At 37.6% G+C, this 22,335-nt stretch overlaps 1 protein-coding gene across 4 annotated transcripts in view; it reads right to left on the bottom strand.

Annotated features, from left to right (window-relative positions):
• Window positions 1-22,335, bottom strand: part of TULP4 (TUB like protein 4) — a 149,739-nt gene that overhangs the window by 116,009 nt on the left and 11,395 nt on the right. For 3 of the 4 annotated variants that reach the window (XR_014615997.1, XM_084201799.1, XM_084201800.1), the window contains exon 2: window positions 6,151-8,432. Coding sequence is in view for 3 of the 4 variants with exons in the window: in XM_084201799.1 (XP_084057925.1) it covers window positions 6,151-6,402 (252 nt within the window). In the remaining variant the exon portion in view is untranslated. Of the gene's footprint in view, window positions 1-6,150; window positions 8,433-13,610; window positions 13,634-22,335 lie in introns of those variants that run through there. The other variant, XM_084201801.1, reaches the window with a different exon arrangement.

Raw genomic sequence — 22,335 nt, 5'->3', positions numbered from 1 at the left:
GTATCCACTGTCTAATAGGTGAGTAATCTTGTCTATTCAGTACATCAGTAGGTCTTCGTCATTAAACTTATGTTAAAGAAAATGCATTTATTTTCCTTGAACACACAAATTATCACGTGGAACAACTGCTTCTATACAGAACAACAAAGTATCTTCACCTTAATTCAAAAAGCAAGAAATGCCCCTCAGGCATGTCAGTATCTTAAAATATGCATGTTGTTATCTTTCAGCAATTCTTTGAATAAAAACTTGGGGTAATTTCTGTTATAGGTGAGCTTGATTCCACTTCAAACTTTTTTGAGTAGAATTATCTAATAACCAAACTTTAGCTACATGTTATGTCATGATAAAATTTTTAACTGCATGGATGACCCACTTACAAATATAATTACTTTTGTTTAAAAGCTGACAATATTGTTTTCACATCATATATTCCTTTTTTCCTCAGGTTTCAGGGTAATTATCTAGATGCTTATTACTACAAACCAAAAAAACTGTAATTTAAAATTTTCTCAAGCTGATGCCCTAACCTTTGCAGGAAACAAACTGCTGCATGACCTACAAGAGCAATTTCCAAGTAGCAGATCAATGCAGCATTACCAACTCTCATTACTCAGCAACAATTATGGCAATATTGGATGGTTTGCTTCAAAGCCACAACTGCATAAGAATAAACATTGGACAGAGAGGCTGGGATTCTGAGGCAATTGAGAAAAATGGACAGAAAGAAATACTTTTCCCAAAAATATTTGTGAAAGTAGGAGCAGGGTGTGACTGGAAAAAAAACAGTACCACAAAGAAAAAGAAAAGTGGTCACAGTTCTTAGAGTGAATGAACTATACAGGAGGTGTGCTGGTACACGAGTTTAGGCCATACCCTGGCATTTGCAAATTGATACTGGGCATAGAAATGGGAAACAGCAAGACTGCTATTTGTCATTTAAGGGAAAAGGATCAACCATTTCCAACTTACTGCTCCATTTATTTTCTTTAACAATTCTCCTAAGAGAAGGCTATGAAAGACACCTCTGCATGCCAATGGAGCACGTTCAAACTTCAGCAAAGGTTGAAAAGACTGATAAAAGACTATCAAAAAGGTTTAAAATGTATTTTGGCTCTTTTAATATTTGCTTGAAGAAACAAAAGCACTCAAGCACCTTGACTAAGTGCAGAGCAGACAGTTCAAGGAGGTGCACGAAAGCCCAAGGTGTCTGTCCTTTCTGCAAGCAGGCAGTCAGAACAGCCTGGCAGCACCAGTCACACTCCAACCCAAACAGAGCCAGCACAGGCAGGCACGGGACCTGCTGTCCTGCAAGTCACTTCCCACCAGTCCTGCCTCTCTGCAGCATTATTTTTCTGTAGCCACAATGGTTTAAGGACAGAGGAAGGGCATGGTTTGAAGAAAGATTTAGCATTGTATCAGGTAGGAGGGATGTAAAAACCACACAGGCTTTCAGAAATACAAGTCCTTATTCAGAATCTTGTATGCCCAAAAGCTTGTCTGTCTTTTCCAATTACACTAGCTTGCTTTAAGAAGGAGACAGTATTTCTGCCAACAAACATCCTGTCTTCTTTGTGCAGTGACAGAAAAACAGAAAAAAGATCTGCAGTACCACTGCAGTTTACAACAGCGTATGTCTTGTAAGACTTCTAAAGCCAAAAGGCATCATCATGGCATCATTCTACCTCAGGATTTTTTAATTATTCACCAGTAACAACTGTTCCAGCTGTGTCTGAAAGCAACATTTGATACAAGGGATCCATACTGTAAAGAGTCACATGCTGATTCAATTTTTCTGTCCAAGAATCATAATAAACAAATCACATTTAACTTTCAAATGCCAGTTACATTAGAACAAAGTTTAAACAAACAAACAAAAAAGTTTTCCTGTATTGTTTTTCTGTTATCTTCACAGTGACACTACAAATCAAAAAACACTACTGGAAAGGCTTATTTGTTTGGGTTTTTAAAATTTATTTCCTAAACAAGCAATAGACTGCTGGAAAAAATCTGCTTTGCAAGATACATAAAACCTCAAAAAAAATGGGACAGGATAAAGAAAAGCTTTCTTTCTTTTTAAAACCAGGAAAAAAACATTTTTAAGCTCCTTCTACTCTAAAACAAAACAAAGCCAAGAACTGTGCAGACTTCTGTAACTAATGTAGTATGAAAACTAACATGTATTGAATATTTTTGAAGGACAGTGTTCCTTTGAAAAGCTGTAACTAATTCATTTGACAGTCCAGCTGAGATAGGTTACATCCCTATCTACTAAAATCTGTGCTAAATGAAACGGGGTGGGTTTTTTGCAGCTGCAGACATGTGCTTAGAACACTCAAATAATGACAAATGTAAATAAATAATTTCCTTTATCTTTACAGTAAAAAATGTTATATATGCTCAATAATGTATTCAGCTTGTTACTTAATTCATTGCATCTAATTTGCATATACTTGTAATAGTTTTTAATGCCTCAGTCTAGCAATTAGCATACTGATTCTTATTAAATATATCAAAGATGTCTTTTTAGTTAGCACAGTCAAAAGTAAATGTACACCTGCAAAACATTTTTTAAGCACTAGCAATTTAAGAAACATTAAGTGCCATAAAAATTGATACCATCTTAATACACTAGACACAACAGAAACCATTAGAAGAAACACTTATAATGGCACCATCCAACCAATTAGATCTGCAAAATATTTCACTGGAAGGAAAAATCTCTATAAGGCTAACTGAAGCCTCCTAAATTAACTTTGAGGGTTTTTTTTGAATTATCTCTCACAAAGCCTCCTGAAAATCTCTCCCCAGAAAACTCAAGATGGATCAGATGCTGAAAGTTGGTATCTCTGTAGCACTATAAAAAAATATTCAGTCTAGCACACTTCAAAGCCTACTGGTCACACATTTTGTATCACAAAATGCAATATTTTCACCCCTTGCCACAGAATAAGCAGGAATATGCTTATTTGAAGTTTGTGATTCTCCTTAGTAACTACAAAACAAAAAGAGGTTGTTGCAAACTCTAACAACCAAGCAAAACAATTGCAGAAACACAAGTGGCTCACACTACAGTGCTTTTAATTCTCAATTATTGTTCAACATGAAAAGTCATTCAAATCCAGTACTATAATATGTATGTCAGTAATTCAGTCCTGGGGATTCCTCATTCTTGTTCGTTCTGATAGGCTACAGGCATGTTATTAGACTCAGGAAAATAAACCAAAAAGATTTCAGCGAATGTCTTCAGCAGTCATAAAAAGATTGCAAAAATCCATCACTAGCATTCACCTTCTTGACTCACTTATAAACAGTCTCACATTCTCGCCAGAAGCACAGCACTGCCACATTACCTCTTTTTCTAGATTTTCACTTTAAAACTGAAATACAGTGTAGTGCTCTGCCCACAGCAGAGTGTTAATTACACTCTAAATGGAAAACATTTAGCTTCTATATTGTCACTCTTCCATTCTGTTCATTTCAGCATTTTGTACTTAATAACTGAACGCACACTAATGTTGAAGGAGCACTGTATGACTGAAAAGCAATAAACTTCACTTGGCACCCTAGCTTTATCCCAGACAAAAATATAGGTATAAATCACCATTTATAAATCAACTCTAAAATAGGTATAAATCACTATTTCTGGCAACAAGACAACACAATAGGCCTCTAGAACTGGCAAGCAAATCAAACAGTCTCTTATAAGTTTTAAGTCAACCACAATCTAAGGGCCCAGTCTGTGCAACAAACGTGGCTTTAATCAGAAACACACACCAGGATATGTTTGCAAAATCAGCATCTTCCATTATAAATGGTGGTACACAGTAGAGAGAATGTTGCTGTTGGCTATTTTTAACAGGAGAATAAAAAACAAAAACATTTATTCCTTCTTATGCAACAATAAGCACTGCTGTTCAATATTTTCTTTCAAGAATCTTTCAGCAGACAGACTTAGAAGAAAAGGTGTTTTCTAAAGAAAGTCTCACTGTCCATTCAACTATATATCCTTAACATTCCTATCCTAATCAGTGGGATTCTCCTAGAAAAGGATTAAATTCAGTAAGCCTGGTGAAGAGTGCTGTGTAACACATCATCTTGTAAAAATGAACTTTTACTTACAATGATAGTCAGAAATACATGACAGTAGGAAAATCTGATAGCAGCCACAGACTCATCACAGAAAGCTAATTCCACTAAAGCCACTTCTCTCTTCCTTCACTCATATTCCACCATGTCAGTTTAGTTTTAGAGAGACATAAATTGGGAGTCTCTGCTCTGGTCATTGACACAATTCTTGCTGTCAGGAGGATTGCTTACAGGAACACAGCCCTTTATTAATCACAAGCCTGACCAAAACAACCACAACAAAAAGACTCAAGTAGAGAAGTTTCATTTCATTTGAGTCTTTATCTCATGCCAATCACTGTTAGCTGAAAGGATGCGCAAACAGCACAGCTAAATCCACACAGCAGTGATGCAATAACCCAGAAAGAGACTCTAAGGGCCAATGAAGTAAATAAAGCAAAACTGGCCAAACCCAAAGGGCAGCATGCATATGAGCATCTTCTCCACTTCAATGGGCACATACTGAAACCTAGTCTTGTATTTCCAAGTTCTGCAATAAGACTTCACAGAAACAGAAACTTCCTATATTGTTCCCAAAACATAACAAGTGCCCAGGTTCACTGTAAATTTAGATAACAAAATATGGAGAAATGAAAAGTGATTATTGTGTCACACACACTAAAAAAACAATATGCAATTTGTAATTGAAAATTAAACAGACAACTAGCTGTCACTCAAACCAAAATGCTGGATTCAAATATCATTCTTCCCTTTGGGAAAATGTGGCTGTAATTTTTTTGAATTAACCTGATACAAATATATACATTAATCTGTCTTTCATCTATACATATAGAAGTCTGTATGATTTACCATACACCCACACACCTCCATACACACAAAGCATGTGGAAGCAACTATTTCAGACTAAGTATTTGATGGCTGCTCCCTTTTTTTTTTGTTAAAAGAGGATTGTTCCTAATGTTACAGAAGAACCTGAAACTTTGGTCCAGCTTGGGTTGAAAGGGCAACATACATACCCAGAGCTCGCCCCATAAATAGCAAGAGACAAGAAAAAACACATTGTAAATTTGGTGTATCTTTGGTTTTCATTTTCAGTACTTAAAATGTCATTCCACCCACCAACCTAAGAGCAAATCTTTGATTTGAACAGATTCTTCTCAAAGAGCACATCCAAACACATCCTAACTAAAAAGCAGAAACAAACTAGGCTCTCCCTGTTGTCTAAGACACTGGCTATGCTACTGGGCATCACCTGCACTTTCCACAAAGCATTCTACAAAGAGATGGGTGCCAGGGAGACGATAAAGCGCAGCTGAAATACCAGTTTATACCAACAGATTTATGCCTTTCAGAAAACATGAATGGAAAAGCTTTTGTATCATTGTACTCAGGACAATGCTTTGCACACTGAAGTTATGGCATTTTACTGCAAGGCACCTCAGCATTTCTCTGAGAAGTCACACTTGGCCTTTTTTCTAACAAAATGAGAAGTTTTTCCAGATACAACAGCTATCTCCTGTCACAGGCTGTTCCAGTTTGCAGCTTCTGAAAATCTGGCAGACTTCAAGCAAGCTTTTCTCCCATTGCCCTGCCTTTCCATTACTCTTCCAGGCCAAACTTCACTACCGTGTGAAAGCAGTTGACGATCACAGCTTTCAACTTCCATTAACATGCATTTACTGCATTTGCTTGGAAACTGGCAGGTGCTGGGGAATGAAGGAGAAAGTAGGCCAGACCAAAACAAGACACATTTCCAGTGAACCTCCCACCATCAGTCGTGTATGCTTGAATTTACCAGAAAAATTCCAACCGACCCAAATCCCATTTGGATTAGTCTTGAGCCTCCTTCATACCACTCTGTCAAATTCCAAGCAGAAATACTTAAACAAAGAGAAGAGAAGAGAAGAGAAGAGAAGAGAAGAGAAGAGAAGAGAAGAGAAGAGAAGAGAAGAGAAGAGAAGAGAAGAGAAGAGAAGAGAAGAGAAGAGAAGAGAAGAGAAGAGAAGAGAAGAGAGAAGGTAGCTACCATTTTCTTTAGCATGTAACACACGTTTGGCTTACCTCACTGTTGTGGCCCCTCAAATTGAAGTTGATTCTCTGAGGGGTGTTCCTGTCCCTCCTGCAATGACTGGAAGTGAAAGTGACGCCCACAACTCCTCTGCCATTGCCCGTTGCCAGCCAGCCTTCCTCATAGTACCGCCTCCTGCACACCGGTTTCTCCTTCTCACTTTTGGGGACTCTGCCTTTCCAGGAGAGGCAGAGGATGTTGGAATCGCTGCAAAGAACAGGCCCATGTTCCACTGCTGCATACATGCTTTTTAAATATTTTATTTTTTGACATAAGAAAGTAATATGTCTAGTGCACAAAATTTAAATCAATTTTTTTTTTTTTTATTGATAAGACTGACCTGGATAGATCATTGAAAGGGAGGAGGATGGGGTCAGTGTTTATAAATATCCACCAAATGCATAGTGAAAAATTCCTCTATAAAAGATGATGGCAGTTGGCTAAGAAAAAGTAACACTTAAAAAAAAATTCAGGTTCATTTTTGTTTTGAGTCTGTAGAGTGGGGGTGCACTTATCCTTTGGAGAAACAGCTACTTCATAAGAGGCGCTCAAGAAATGGTTAAGTCATCTTTTTGCTCAACTTGATATAATCTTTATTCAGCCTGAGATTCCAGTTTAGCGTAATGCAATTCCAGAGACAAAGAGTTGCAAATGTGTAGGTTTCAAGTAACTTAAGGCTTTTAAAACTTCCTCCAGTCAGATTTTCTTCAAAAGTTCAGTTGCAGAAATTTAAACACACGCACATACATATATATGTATATATATGACATTCCTCTTTTCCAAGCTGCCCTCTGGCATATCTTTTCCATCTGATGTATTTCTGCTGCTAAAGCTGAAAGAGATTGCATAAAGGGAAAAAAAGGCACACAAACCGTGTGAAACAACAGACCCGAACTTGTGCAGGCACTGGTGTGCCAGGCCAGTTGGGAAATCCCTCTTGGTACTCAACCGCTCGTTGGACTCAAAAGTTTTTGCAATCCAAAGCCAATCCAATTTTCATCGCAGCACTTTTTTTCCACCAGAGACCCAACACAGCCTGAACTGTTTATCACGCTATCTTGCCTGCTTTCCCACTTTTTGCTGCCACACACGAATGAAAAAGAACCCCCTCTTCATTTATAGCAGAATCAAAAATGCTCTAAAGCTTTTAGCTTTCAAAGTAGGTAAGTTTGCCTCAGGTGAACCATGAAGTTCTCTCTCCTGTGAAACGGGCTACAATGTCAAGCTGTTTTTCCTTTGCTTTTCCCTTTTTTTCTGCTACAAGGAATCACAGACTTTTCATTCTACCATAAAAACAAATGCCAGAATTAAAGCACATCAAGTAAGCACTCTTTCAAAATCTTCTAAAATTCAAGGAAGGAAGAAATATAATCATCTAAAAAAGAAAGAGAAGCAGCATTAAAAATCTGACTTCCTGGGTTCACTATTTCTCTAGGTATTTTCCTTGCTTGTTTGACAGGATCTTTCCTTCTTGATGCTTGTCTACAGCACAGATTCATAGTTCCAGACACAACATTTGCAGCTGTACAAGAAGGAAACATATGAAGTATTCCAATGGTTTTATTTGAATAACATTTATGAGCTCAATTAGCTAGTATTTATATCACACTAAGTGAAAAGAGGAAAAAGGAGAGGGAGAAGGGATATGCAAGTTTGATGACCTGGTTAACTCAAGAAGGACGGTGAGGTTTGCTCAGTTCAATGCCCAGACTTGTCCCATAGTTCCTCAATTTATTTACTTCCAGTCATCATTGCTCAGCAGAAGGTCACGATTTATCGTCCATTCACAATCTACTGAGCCCAAAGCAAAACGTGCTGAAGACCATACATTATTCCTCTGCTAGAACTAAATCAGTTTCCACTGCCCTCTTAATTCTTCTGTTTCCTTCACAGCTATCGATTTAGATTGTGGAGGTATTTATTAGGCTTCTCCTGCACAGAGGGTGTTTTTTCTTTCTCTTCTTGCAGACTTTTTTCACCCGTGAAGACCATGTGGAAAGTTGAACATTACTGGCAGGTGTCTTTCCATGGATTACTGATTCCTGTGCTGCCAAGGTGCTCCATCTGGTTCTCAAATTAATTTTCATCAATTGCAAAGCTCTCAGGAATATGCCAGAGCAAGTCTACGTGATGACAAAAACATGTGCGTTTTCATGAACATGCAGTGCACACACCAATCTGGTACTCAGAGCTGCATCTCCCTTCTCAGTTTAGGTGTGGTAATCTTGTTAGACGCCCGCTACTCAAAACTTGAAATCCCTGGATTCTTCCAGCTCTGCAAGGCAAAGCACACACACACACACAGAAAGAAAAAAGTGAATAAGAAAAGTCACAAAACAAGTTAAAGATACTGGTACTACTGTTACAGTAATCAAAGTATTATGATTAAGGATTGTATATTGGACTCCTACACAGTGTATTATATATAGATAAAAACATTATTCAGAACATACATGTTTGATATACTTGTATTTGATATACACAGACAAACGACAAAATTTTCTTTTTCACTTCCAAAATTCCCAAAACTTTTCACAATGGACATGTATAGCTAATGAAATGTATCTGGGAAGGATACTTTGGTGGGGGGGAGAAGGGGGAAGAGCTTTGTCCTGCTCACAGTCTCTGGAGCAAAGTCTTAAAGATTTCACAACTTTGAAGTGAAGATGGGGAAGGGAGATGTTAGTGATAGAGCAGGCACAGGATTAGACCCTGAGGCACACAAACAGAATCACAGAATCATCATCTGGACATCATCTGGTCCAACCACTGTGTTCAAGCAGGGTCACCTGGAGTCAGTTGCCCAGGATTGTATCCAGGCAGTTTCTGAATATCTCCAAGGATGAAAACCCTATGAATTCTCTGTGCCAGTGCTCAGTCATCCTCACAGAAAAGCATTTCCTGATGTTTAGAGGGAACCATCTGTGTTTCAATTTGTGCTCACTGCCTCTGGTTCTGTCACTGGATACCACCATTAAGAGCCTGTCTCTCTCATTTAATTCCCTCCCAACAACTGTACACAACAAGAAGATCTCCTTAAGCTTTTTCTTCTCCAGGCTGAAGTCTCAGTTCTCAGACTTTCCTCATAGAAAAGATGCTCCAAACCATGAAAATACAGAACTGAACTTATCAGTCTCAAAGAGACTGGGAAGATTCCTCCAGGGCTTAAACTACTGCTTTGAAGAGATCTAAGGTACTTCAAAATTAGAGCTTAAAAGTCTGAATCAATACAGATGAATTTAAAAACTATTCAAATGCTGCTTAAATCTCCATTTGAAAAAGGGGAGAAAAATTCCCCAAAGTCAATTTTATACAAAACAGTGTATACAAATAAAGCACAAGAGACCAAGCAAAAGGCCATTCAGGGTATTCCAGTAGTTGTATCCGAAGTGCACACATATGCACAGTTACTGCATCTACAGTTACTGCTAGAGAGAGCTCATTTAAATTCAGAGCTGCATTCATAATAGTCATCAGAGCTGTAAAAATGGTCTTGTCTTTATTACATAAAGCACTATACTAACCTCATGTTTCCTGTAATTTACCACTTATTTCATTCTAGCATGGACATATTAATTAATTTTGTTTAAAAAAAAGAGACTAGATAAGACAGAAAGGCAAAGTTGCAAAGTAGTTTACAACACTACACAGTTGGCTGACAGTTATCAGAAACACTGTCCCTGAGATTTGGTGAGTCACTGCCAGACCTCTTCAGCACTATGCCTCACTGAAGTTTTAAAAATAATGGCTGCTATTAATTTCTTTTTCATCATGGCAAGATGATGATATGACAAATGTCACCTTTCCAAATTTCTGGTGCTTATCAATTACAGCCCAGAGAAAGTTCATATGTAGGAAAACATAGAAAAACTTTCAGAGTACAATGGTTTGTAGATAAACTTCTGCATTTATCCCATAAGCAAACTTGATCCTCTGAAGGATCAGTGCCATTGTTTCCATACCCACTGAAATCTTCCTAACAGACATCTGCATTCAAAAGTTGACATTTTATATTAGCAGCATGAGTATTATGATGCAACCCTTTACTAATCCTACAGAGAAATAAAAAAAAAATGTTTACTGAGAAAACAAAGTCTCTGAAATATGAGAGCAGAGATAAGCACTAAACAGAATTGTTTGAACTGTACAGGAATCATGAGTTTACAAGTGGATTTTAAAATACAGGTAACTATAGATACAGTGGCTTTGCATAAAATCTGTATGCAACTTCTGTCCTTATTCACTGCACACAAGACTAACAAGGTTGAGAAAAGGACTCATCTGCATCTTGGTCAATAACCTTCTCTTGCCTTAGTCCCATTTACCATCACTTTCAAGATTAGACAGACCAAAGGCTTCTCCTCTTAAAAATATCCTAAATGCATTGAGGTGCCTTTTTTGTTGACAGAAAGAAGCCAGGCACAGCCAAATGTACCAATACTGCAGCAAGCTCTCCAGTATTTCATATTTATTCAAACCCCTACTCTTCAAGGCTGCAGAGCAGAGAATCTGAAGGTGAGGATAAAAGGGGACTGGGAAGGGAAGGAAAGCAAAGAAGGAAAAGTGAAGTGAGTGCACACTATTTCTGAATTATTATCTCCAAGAAACCAAAACAAATAAGGACTCACAGCCTGCTTTTGGAAGATTCTGACGACCCAAACATCTTAAGGAAAGAAATAGAAGATAAAGAGTGTTTGAAAAGACTTCAGGATTTTTCAGCCTAACCAGATTTCCTACCTGTCAAACCTGCATAAGGTCAAAGGAAATTGTAGTTTTCCCTCCCTTTGCAGTCTAAGAAGGAAAAAATGTACACCAGTGTCCATGAAGATAGCAAGGTATTTTAAAAGTGCCAGCCACAACTCCTTTGGCACAAGTTGATGGCAGATGATCCCACCAGCTATCAAATGGGGACTGTGGGAGCAACCTCTAAGGTCACTGCTGAACACTACAGTACAAAATTTGCACATCATGTAATAGAGTTACTGTATTACAGGCTAAATACTATAGAGATAGAAGCTGGTAAGATGATACAATTTGTTGTTTAGTCCAATCTCAAAATTAATAAAAATCATTAAACAATCCTATCAAAAAAGTGAAAGGAAATTATTTAACAAGACTAACTACTTTCCTAAAAAGAAGAAAAAAATTAACTGGCTTGGAAGCTGATCTCTCTGAAAACTTACTCTCCAAAAACAGCAACTGATTTTAAAAGAGCTTCCCTCCCTGAACTCACCATGCACCAAAGGGTTAGGAATTGTGGCAATAAATTTCAATCAGTTTGAGCTGTGCCCAAAAGTTTTTGCTCTTTTAAGTAGAATCAATCCCTGCCACAGCCCCAATGTTGCCCCCACATTCAACTGCACTGGCAAACTGGAAAAGGTACAAAACAAGTGAGAAACAGAAGGGAGGAATACCTGCAACTAGTATTGCCACTTGAAGACTATTGATAACAAAGATCTGGGCACAGAATATTTCTGAACTCAGGGGTTTGTCCTTAGAAGAAAGGGAAGCAAAGTTTTTCCTCTTGAGGATGAATTTAAGATGGCTTGGATGTCCTGGAGCCAAAGCTACACATCAACCATGAAAATATGCCTCATTTTCAAAAAAAAAAAAAAAAAAAAAAAAAAAAAAAAAAAAAAAAAAAAAAAAAGTGAGCTGAAATACTCCAGACAGGTGTTGAAAAACCTGTTTCAGGAAATAAAAATGCACAAATAACACATACTAGCCTTTTAAAGAGTTGGGAGATTCACACCACTGAAAAACACATCCAAACACTTTAGAGATTCAAAGGAACTATCAAGTGTGACCAAGAAATTCCTGACACTTATAAGTGTCAATCTTCTTTCCCAAGAAAAGGCTGAAAAGGCTGCAATGCTCACAGCACAGAGAAGCCCTAGACAATGTATACTTCACCAGGCACTTCATCAAAAAGTGGCACCAACTGTGTCTAACTAAGAATATCCAATGACCTTCATGGGAGGGCGCCCCAGCTCTCACCATCTCTTTTCCATTGAACTGACTGCGCTGACCTTGCCTGTAATTACAGAGCAATTTCTTTCCCGTAGGAATGTTCTGCAGCCTGCAAACATCCCTCGAGTCTGCAGCAGTTCCAGCTAGTTCCTAATTATCTCCAATATCTGCCCACAGGCTCTTTAATGCTTTCCTATGAACATGCACTGAACTTTCAATATTGTCCTCAAAAATCCCAATACACCTTCATATGTGACACACTACCACATGGAAACAAACAATAACATTAAAAAAAAAAGAAAGGAAGGGGAGATGAAGGGAGAGAACAACAGATGTCATCAGTTTTTAAAATTCAGAAGAGCCTCATAAACAAGAATTATGTCTTTTGGACAGCAAGACATATTTAAGTCAGAAACCTGATAATTGCTGAGAAGTGGTGCAAGCGCAGTGTGTTGCAACAGAGAGGGAGCTCCTGGTGATGCCTGCAAGCTGCACCACAGGTGTGAGATGGATTGTGAGATCTGTGTGTGTGTGTATTTAAAAATACAAAAAGACAGGAGTTGCATTTTTCGTTTCTCAGTCTTTGGCTTCGGGCTGAAGAATTGAAGTCTAGTCCTGGCTGTCCCTCAAGTGTCCCTCATGTGCTGTAACTCAAGATTTCAGGCTGGTTTGAGGACGTGCACTCATCTCACCACCACTGCTTAGAGGTCCAGATGCAGAGCAGGGATACTCTGCCCTTGCAACAAAGAGATGCAAACATTAAAAACAGCTTCATCTCCTCCCTCTACCTGTCCTCTTTTGCTCCAAGTTCCATATTTTTTCCTATTAGTTCCAGAAAGTCGTATCAAGATTTCTGGATTAAAGGAGGCATATAATAGAATAGAAACACACTAACTCAAGGAGTGATTGCTTTAGAGGGAACCTTGATAATCAAGAATCATTGAAGAAGCATTTGTAAAAGTCAAATGCTTTAAACAAATGCAATAAAGTCAGGAGCTTTGAATAAATGCTTGGAGAAAAGCAAAGACTCAGAGGGCACGAGATCAGCTGCGTACACGTGTGCCCTGTTAGGTGGATGATGGTTTTGATCTTCTCTGTATTAATATGCCAAGTGTTGACTGCTCACCTGTCCAGATAGAAGCAAGGAGGTCAGCAAGACACAGGTGTCCACCAGGCACAGTCATGGCCTGGTGGGTAAGCTGAAGGCAGATCTGCACCTAGGTAAATTCACAAAGCAGTCTTGTGCCCAAGTAGTTCTATTTTATACCTGTCTTCACAATTCTCTCTTCACACTGGCCTAGCTACTGCTAGACATATGAAGTATGCCTATTTCATAGAAATATGAATTTTAAATAGTAGATATCTTAAAATACAAAATTTTGAGGTGGGGATAAGAACTAGCAATATGCTATTCCTCATGCATGACTAGAACACTACAACCTTTCTATTAAGAAATCCATAATAGTCAAAAATTGCCACTTACAGACGTATTCAGTGAGAGGATGGCTACCAATGACTGCGTCTTCTATTTTCTTAAACATGAAAAATAAATGTGTTAAAATGATCACAGATGAAAATGAATGAATAGAAAAACGGTTGCAAAACTCTAGAAAAGTATATTCAAGGAGCAACACGAGTTATTTTAAGTAGGAATTCTGAATATTTCATTCAATGCCCTCTGTACAACAACCAGATAGTGGTTGCTTCTAACTCCAATCTCTACAAAGTTATGAAATGCTCTTCCATTGAACAAGTATTCACATTTCATCAAGAAAGTCAACAAATGCTGTAAATTAGTGGGGGTTTTTTGAGGAAAAGTAATATTCTCATTACTTGGCAGCTAGTGCTATAATTAACTTCATTCTGTTGTCTTTATCCCCAGGAAGTTATATAAATGAAGTAACTGTCAAACTACTTGGACCCAATTACTTCTCCTCCTCAACAGAAAACTCTCAATGCCTCTTTAAATACACCTTCACCTAACCTATACCCAAAAGGGATTTTTTTTTTGTAAAGCTCAGATTCAGAGTCTACAAAGCATGAGAATCAAAAGGGAAGATTCATCATCACAGTTAAATCTGTATCTTTTACATAAACACTCACACAGAGCTAATGCATTCGCATACAATTAAAGCTAAAGTTATGCATGACTAAACAAGAGAAAGAATGCTGCTGTGGGGTTTTTTTCCCTTTGGATTTTCTTCTTTCCCAATGCCAAGTTACTGCCTTTCCCAAGGAACACAAGGATCTTCAGAGAAAGACAGTAAACTTTTCAAAATAGCCAGAGGAAAGATTGATTTGGTTGAAGAATATCAGCTTCATACATTTTGTACTTCATTTTAGAAACCTGGATTTGGGAAGTAATATGATTGCATTTAGTAGATGATGTGCTACTTAGCAGACAGCTTCTGCTAAATCTGACAAATATAGGTCAGAGTCCTGCAATCACACTTCGCTCAAGCACGCTTTGCATTTTCTAGACAAAAGTAATAATAAGACAAAAGCAATCTGAGCTCATTTCATAACATTATTTGAATGCAAAATGTTATAGTAATCTTAGTTACTTTTTTCCTTCTGTGCCTAAGACTACTGTATGTTTAGACAAGCCTATTTCAGTACAATCTTGTTTTAATTAAATAAGTACTTCATGAAGTACCTCCAGAACTGTATGAAAGCCCAATATTTACTATGTTAAGAGTTTTGGGAAGAGGTGAAAAAGCAGAACAATCAGAGAAAAGGAACAACATATAATCCACTCTGATAATTCCCTCTGTAAAACTCAACATCTGTACTGAAGGTTCAACATCTGTATTAAAAGAGCCTGCTTGCACACTGTGTAAGGAGAATTCTGCTGCTTTTTCTGGTAAGCAGCTTGGCAAGGTAACATCATAATCTTGCAGTGTCAGTCATCCCCTTGAGCTTACAAAGTCTATTAAAACAAATTACATGAAAACATCTTTTTCAGGATTTCAATTCAGTAGCTTAAGAGGATCAGGATATTCCAGTTCCTTCTTAGATTCAAGGAACATAAGACAGTACAGTACTTCAGTGCCTAATGCTGCACTGACACCTTAATACATTCTCCATTAACTGTGTATTATTCACAGACCACATAATCACAGGTTACTATTAGGAAACTACATCCTTTGTTGTTACCTCTATTAGCTAGATTACAATGAATTCAACAGTTCAGCATCTGCTTGAAACTGACATTACATTTGATCTGTAGCAAATGGATGCACACAAGAAACATTAGAGAAAAAGGTTAAAATATGGTATTAAATAAAGTATTTTCATACAATGCTTCTGAAATTAGGTAACCTAATGATATTGTAAGAAAATTCTATCCCAATAACTAAAATTATATATTACTTTTCACTTACTCTTCTACCGAATGACAGCATGAAACAAAGATGATGAACATACAGAAATTACAATATCAGAATACAAAAATTCTCTTCCTAGCTATTAAAAGAATTAAATACCTAAATTAAATATGGGAACATCTAGTTACTCAGTGACTCTAAAACCTCAAATATTACCTGACAGATGCTGATTTCATTGGATTGTCAACCTAACAACTCACTATTTAGCTGCGTGATTAAAATGCTGCAAGATAAAAAAAAAAATCAAAAAAATGTGTTATACTTGATATGTAATTCACAGATTATACGTTTGTCTGAAATCAGTCTATTTCTTTTCTAAAAAGGCATAAAACAAGATTTACATTACATGTGAATATACTGCCTTGTTTATACCTGTACACTGTCACAGCAGAGCTGTTTTACTGCTGCTGTTATTTCTCCTTACATCTACATTGCAATGTATTTATCTCGTGAAAGGGGCTGTGTAATGCTTGTGCCACTGGTCAAAACAAAATGTGGAAGGGTTGCTAGGATTATCTATGAGGAAAAAAAAATAATAACCCACTCATTACAATCCTAGGATGAGGAATTCAGTGCAATTAATAAAACCACAAGGCCATAAGACAGTGCAAGGAGACGGCATACACCATTCCAAGAATGCTAAATAACCCTAACATAGAAGTGAGTGGATAAATGTTCCACCGTAAGCTTGCAAAATGCAAACCCCTAAAGGCAATCATCATATAGGAGCAAATAATTTTACAAATTAATGCACCTGAGAGATACGTGCATTATCTCACAGGTGCAAATACATCAGTTTTGTTTTTATTCCCCACAGTGTCAATACCACAGTAATCCTACCAAAATCACTTAGAATTGGAATAAACAACATTTTACTGATGGATAACCCATAAAACAAATATTCCATTATTTCCTGTCAAATCCCTATTGTAAACAAAGTCCTTAAGCAACTTAGCCACAAAAAATCCCACACAAATGTGACATTTAAGGGGCCTGCAAACAAACCCAAAATTTCTTCCCCCTGTTCTCAGGAGTGATCAAAGCATAACACTAGATTTAAGAAATCTCTTAACACTTCTTTCTGTTCCTATCCATGCAGACTGAGATATTCTACCCTCAGTATTCTAAGGCAGCTAAGAATTATCTGCAAAACCTATCTGGTCTGTTTAATTATCACGCATATAATTTTTTATTTCTATTGGATAAGTAAGTAGGAGGTAGTATTAACAAGTTTCATTGATGTTTCCCCCCCTTTAAAAGCAAAATGTCAATAAAATAATATTCTTTCCAATCCCTACGATTTTGCTTCAGATGCTAATTGTAGTTAAATACTTTATGAAGTCTTGTAATCAATGTCAGCAAAAAAGGCTGGAAAGTTATGTTATGTTGATTAAAGCTTGAGAAGCTAGAGCTCACATCCAAAAAAACCAGTTAAATTGATTTTTCAGTTGACTGAAACCAATAGCATAGGTTTTTATAAATCCAACTCACAAGCTTTATTTTGGACTTGCATGTTTACCAATTTTCATTTCAGATGAAGAAATCCATCTCACAGAAAGCAATATGAACCATAAAATGAAGCAAGACACTGCTAGATTCTAAACAGACACACTAGAGCAATGCAGAGCTGCAGGGATCTGATTACAGACTATCTTCTGCCAGGCAGTCAGTCCCCCACTGGGATGGGGAGCACATCTACTGGGATGTTCTCTAATAAAACAGATAAAACAGTGTTTCTTATGTAGAGCCTTACAGATGTTGCAGGATTATTCTCTCTCAATGCTTCAACATTTTATCAAAAATTTTAAGCGTAGCAAGGCATTTACTGTTTAATAAAATTTCCTCATGCAATGTGTTCTGTGATTCTTGGATCTGTTGCTTTCCTTGCAAGAGCCAAAAGCCAAACTACAAAACAATTGTTCTGGGTTGATAGGGAATGTCCTTTATTGCTGCTTCTCAGAACAGTACCCAGATCAGCAAGAGCTCCAGCAGATGAAAAGCAAACCCAAGCCTATCTCCTGGAAGACCACACGCAGATGCAGAGAAAATCATCTCAACATTTATTGTTTCTCTTGCTCTGAAACAGAGCTACAAATAACTGACACCTCACCCATTTTCAAATGAAGCTTCTATAATTACATTGCTATGCCCTATGGAAACACTACTGGGTTTCTCATAGCAACCTTCAATGACTCAGAGAGCCCTGCTCTCACCACAAAATTACTAAGAGCACTACATCCATCCTCAACAGAAGAGCTCGTACGTGACTGGCAGAGTCACCACTAGCACTGGCAATCCAACAGCTTTATGACATCTTGTCTCTTGAGAAATAAAGTTTTATGGCCAAAGCAGTAGTACATTCCATATACAGTAAGGCAGGATTGCTCCTATAAAATCTCTCACACCCCATGATGCCTTGAATGCACACACTACAGAGTCTTTTTAGCAACTCTGTCAGATAGATGAGTACAATTCCTTCCCAAAGGTCCACAAGACAGCAAACTGTTCAAAGAAGCCTATGCTGTAAAAAGACTTCTTAATCTCTGACACCTCAGTGACCCACTCCAGTTTCCCTTCCTAAATCCACTTGGCCCTCATCCCTGTTTTCACTGCCAGGTGCCCGTCCTGCCTCTCCTTGGGCAGACTCAGTTTCTTACAACACCACAAGATAAATATCAAAAAAAAAGTGAGAAATATTCTGTGGCTTTAGGGATTTGTATTAAATCACTGATGGGTCAGGTGAGCGTTGGAACGGCAGCTAAGGAGCAGACACAAGACTGAGGTGCAGGAAGACCTTTCAGAAACAAAGATGCTAGCTCAGCTCAGCTGCACCATGGAACTTCACCCCTGGGACAGAGCTGGAGCTCTTTCCTAATACTGAAGTATTCTTTCCTAATACTGAAGGGAAAGATAGCATTCTTCCTAAATAAGAAGGCAGAATTTAACATCACTGGCTTCCAGTCTGTGGTACGACCCCTGAGTGTAGCTCATCTGATGTTTTGCAGTCTATTTCTACCTTGCTTCAAAATTTTTCTGTCCATTTCTAGTCTGCATTCAAGAAATGAAGGGTTAAATGGTCCTTCCTTCTGGAACAATGTTCTCCAAACTGCCATATATGCCCCACTTACACACAATGTATGCACACATAAAACTGCAAGTGCACAAGGTACCCCAAAGTGTTGTAAGAGCTAGAACAAGGCTGATAAAAGTCCAGAATCTAATGTCTCTCTAATCTCCAATACTGCTGGGTTAACAGAAAAAAAAAAAAAAAAAAAAAGTAATTTAAAGAATTGCATTTTAGGATTATCTTCCAAACTCACCATGGTACCAAGTTACTTTCAAAGGAAATTAGAATTCCATTTACAGAAATCCAAGGTTTAGAAGATTTAGAGAATGTTACTAACAAAACTACATACTAGATGTTTCAGTTTCATAGTCATCATGTTTTTCATTGAAAATTAATTTGTTTTTAAACAAAAGGAAGAATTATCTTTAGCTTCTGACCTAAGGTGACTTTTTAGATGCTGAATCACTAAATCAGTAGAAATAGCTGATCTCAACATCAAATTTCTTTTTTTTTTTTACATTTTCCAAGAAGGAAACAATCCTTTTCCGTTTCTCCTTGAAAAAAAAACCTGACATAAACTATACTGAAATAAACACAATTTTTCCTCTATGCCTGAAGAAAATCTGTTGCAAGCTGATCTGCTCCTTCAGCAAACTGAAACCAGTTATTTACCCAGCAATTTCCCTCATTTTAGTGATCTGTGGCACTTTCAAAACCTCAGCAAAAACATTTAAGCAATACATACTCACATAATTTATTATTAAAGCTATTTTAATTCTATTTGACAACTTTTATGAAAGGCTAAATTTACTACAATAGGCTAAGACAAAGAAAGTCCTACTTAAAAATAGTATCTTTTTATACCCATTTTTAGCCACCCAGTTCTCTACACAGCATAGTAAAAAAAGACTTGGCAATGCTATTGCCATAGGCTCCTCTTCCATTACAGACCCATGGCACTTTCATCTCAACACTAAAAGGTCCCAAATCTCAGTTGAAAAACTGAGGCTAAACCAAACTGAAAAGCCAAATTCTAAAGTGAATTGCACTAGGTACAGGCACACATCCTGTTCTAACCATTCAGCAACAAACCTGGGATAGTCTCTACCAGGTACAGCAGGAGAAGACATCTTGAAAGGACAAAGCCAGACTTTAACACATTTTGTCTGCTTTACAGACAAAAAAAAAAAACAAAAACAAAAACCAAACCTCTTTGGATGTATTAGTTTTATTTACTTAGTTTTATTTACTTAAAGCATCAGGAAAAAATAGAGCCTTCATAATTCTAATCTCAACATCCACAAGATTTCAGATGGAGGAAGATGGCATGAGCAATGCATGTATCCTGTCCATAAAAGAGATGCTATGCAGAAATTTGTATTTCTACTTCCCCTCATTCAAGACCACCTACATATGCATATGACAAGAAAAATTGCAATGGTTATTTGCCAAAGCATGCAGTGTCATATGGCAGCAGTGAGCCAGTCTTTAGAAGCTGGCTCCAACCTGACCGGTGGCTGATGTGCTCCCCTCCAGCTGTGACATCAGGTCAGGACAAGCATTATTCCAGTCATGCAGCTGATGGCAGAGCTGGAGGGAACCCCTCCAAGAGGAAAGCAAAGACAGAAGGAGCAAGCTTCCTTCTGGGAAAATAGGATGAATTAAGGTCATACTGGAAAGAGGCAGGTGTTTCACAAGGTTAAAAGTGTACTAGATTAACATGTGGAAGTCATGCAGTTTCATTTTGAAGCCACGATGGCCTTGGCCAAAAGGCTCAAATCAGACTTCAGGCACGGTATCAATTACCTGGACTGAGTAAACAGGCCAAGAATCTGTACACACATGTTAGAGTATCATCAGCCATCTAGTACAAGGGATGTTTAATTAGCTAAGCAGGGATACAGGGTTTGAGGGGAAGGAAAGTGGGAGAATTTGTGTCCTTCAGACTAGTAATAATGTTTGTAAGACACTTTTACACTCAAAAAACCCCCAAAGAAACCCACCACACCCAAAATCAAACAGACTAAAACCAAAACCAAAAACCCAAACAAACAAACAAAAAAAAAGCAAAAACCAAACCCAAACTATATAGAAACCAAAGTTGCTGATGCATTTTTTATCAGCATGCTAATGAAACGCTACATTGTTTTACATGAGAAAATACATGTCCATAAAATCCACTATGCAAGACAATCCTGTTTCCATAAATCAGACACTAAGTTCACATAGGGAGATAGGAGTGTTTCATTTAAAAAAAAATGTACAATCAGCAATTAAGAAAAACAGAGGAAAATGCTGAAGAAAAATTTAGGAGGGCAGTGATTCCCTTCATATTATTGTCCTAAAGACTCAACTGATAGAAATATATAATAGGTGTTTGCCTTAAAAAAATATACAGATTGCATGCTCCTAAGAGAAGAGTGTTATCCTCATGCTGGATTCTTTCCAGACATATTTTTGGCTACTACTGTAACCACAAAACACAGCTGGGGGAACAGATTAGGACACACAAAAACACTTCTCTGACAACCAATACATCTGTCTCAGCCCAAAACCTGTGTACCTTTGTTTCATTTTCATTTCTGCGTGACACAAACATGTAATAACAACAACAAAAAAACCCAGCAGCAGAAAGCAGGAAGAAATCTTTCCAGTTGAACAAGGCCTAGGTTCAGCAAAATATGACTTTATATTCTCAAATGAAAACACCATGATACCCTGCTGATTGTGGGTATCACCACAAAGAGTCAGGGCATTTGACCAAAGGCTGTCACTACTATGTTATACACAACCAATTTCTATGACAAAAAGGACCTAACAAGCACTGACAATCAACAATGCTTTTCTAGCTGAGAAAGCAAACTGCTGTGTGGCAGTACTTTCAGGCTTTCCACTGACATCATGCTAAGAAAGAGGCAATTGTCCCAAGGCAGATTTAGACTTATCACCAGCATGAGAGAATGTCTTGTTTATAATCAGTAAAGATTTTGAATCTAGAGGGGAACAAAACTAAAAAAAATTAAACACAGACTAAACAAACCTACTTGAGGAAAACCTGTCCACTTTGTTACTAAATACCAGAAAAATTCTGCAGAAGGTACTGCATGTGAACGAGTGCTAGAGCAAATAATTCACAATTTGAAGTATCTCATTCATTAAGCCTTTGATGCTTAAAATAGTATAGAGCATGGTCCAAAAACCTCAACATTAGAAGGGAGACTATGGCTTTCAGAGCAGTGACTATACAACATTTTTTGTCTAAATACTGTTTTGGCCAGAGTTCTGGGCCTGAAATTTTCTAAAACAGTGAACAAAAGGTCTCTGGCTCTCAGTTCACAGCAAGTGTGCTGCAAAGTGCATTAGAGAACCTAATGCTGCCAAACAAGCTGTGCACTTTGAGTTTCATTTGCTATGGAATCCAGCATTTCCCCCAACTTCTCTCTCCCTGTTATCACTTATTCTACTTTAAAACAGACAGCTTTGAAATATCCTGCAAGAAAAGCTTGAAAGAGAAGACCTGAGTACTATGGTACAGGCCACCTAACAAACATCACAGTCTAGAGAGCAAAAACCTTAACAGTCTCACTTTGAGGATCTGTGCACACTATCATCCACATAGCCACAGGAGCCTGTCCTGAAAGAACAACTCAAAAATGCAGAGAGGAAAAAGGAAGAAAAATGACAGTGCTATCATCTTCTGATGAATTTCAACCCCTGAGAGATCCCTGAATTTACTCAGTTACTCAAAGAATATG

Source organism: Fringilla coelebs (genome assembly GCF_963513975.1).
Source record: "Fringilla coelebs genome assembly, chromosome: 3".
NCBI classification, from domain to species: Eukaryota; Metazoa; Chordata; class Aves; order Passeriformes; family Fringillidae; genus Fringilla; species Fringilla coelebs.
The sequence above is the reverse complement of the archived record's forward strand: the minus strand, read 5'-3'. Positions and strand labels throughout refer to the sequence as shown.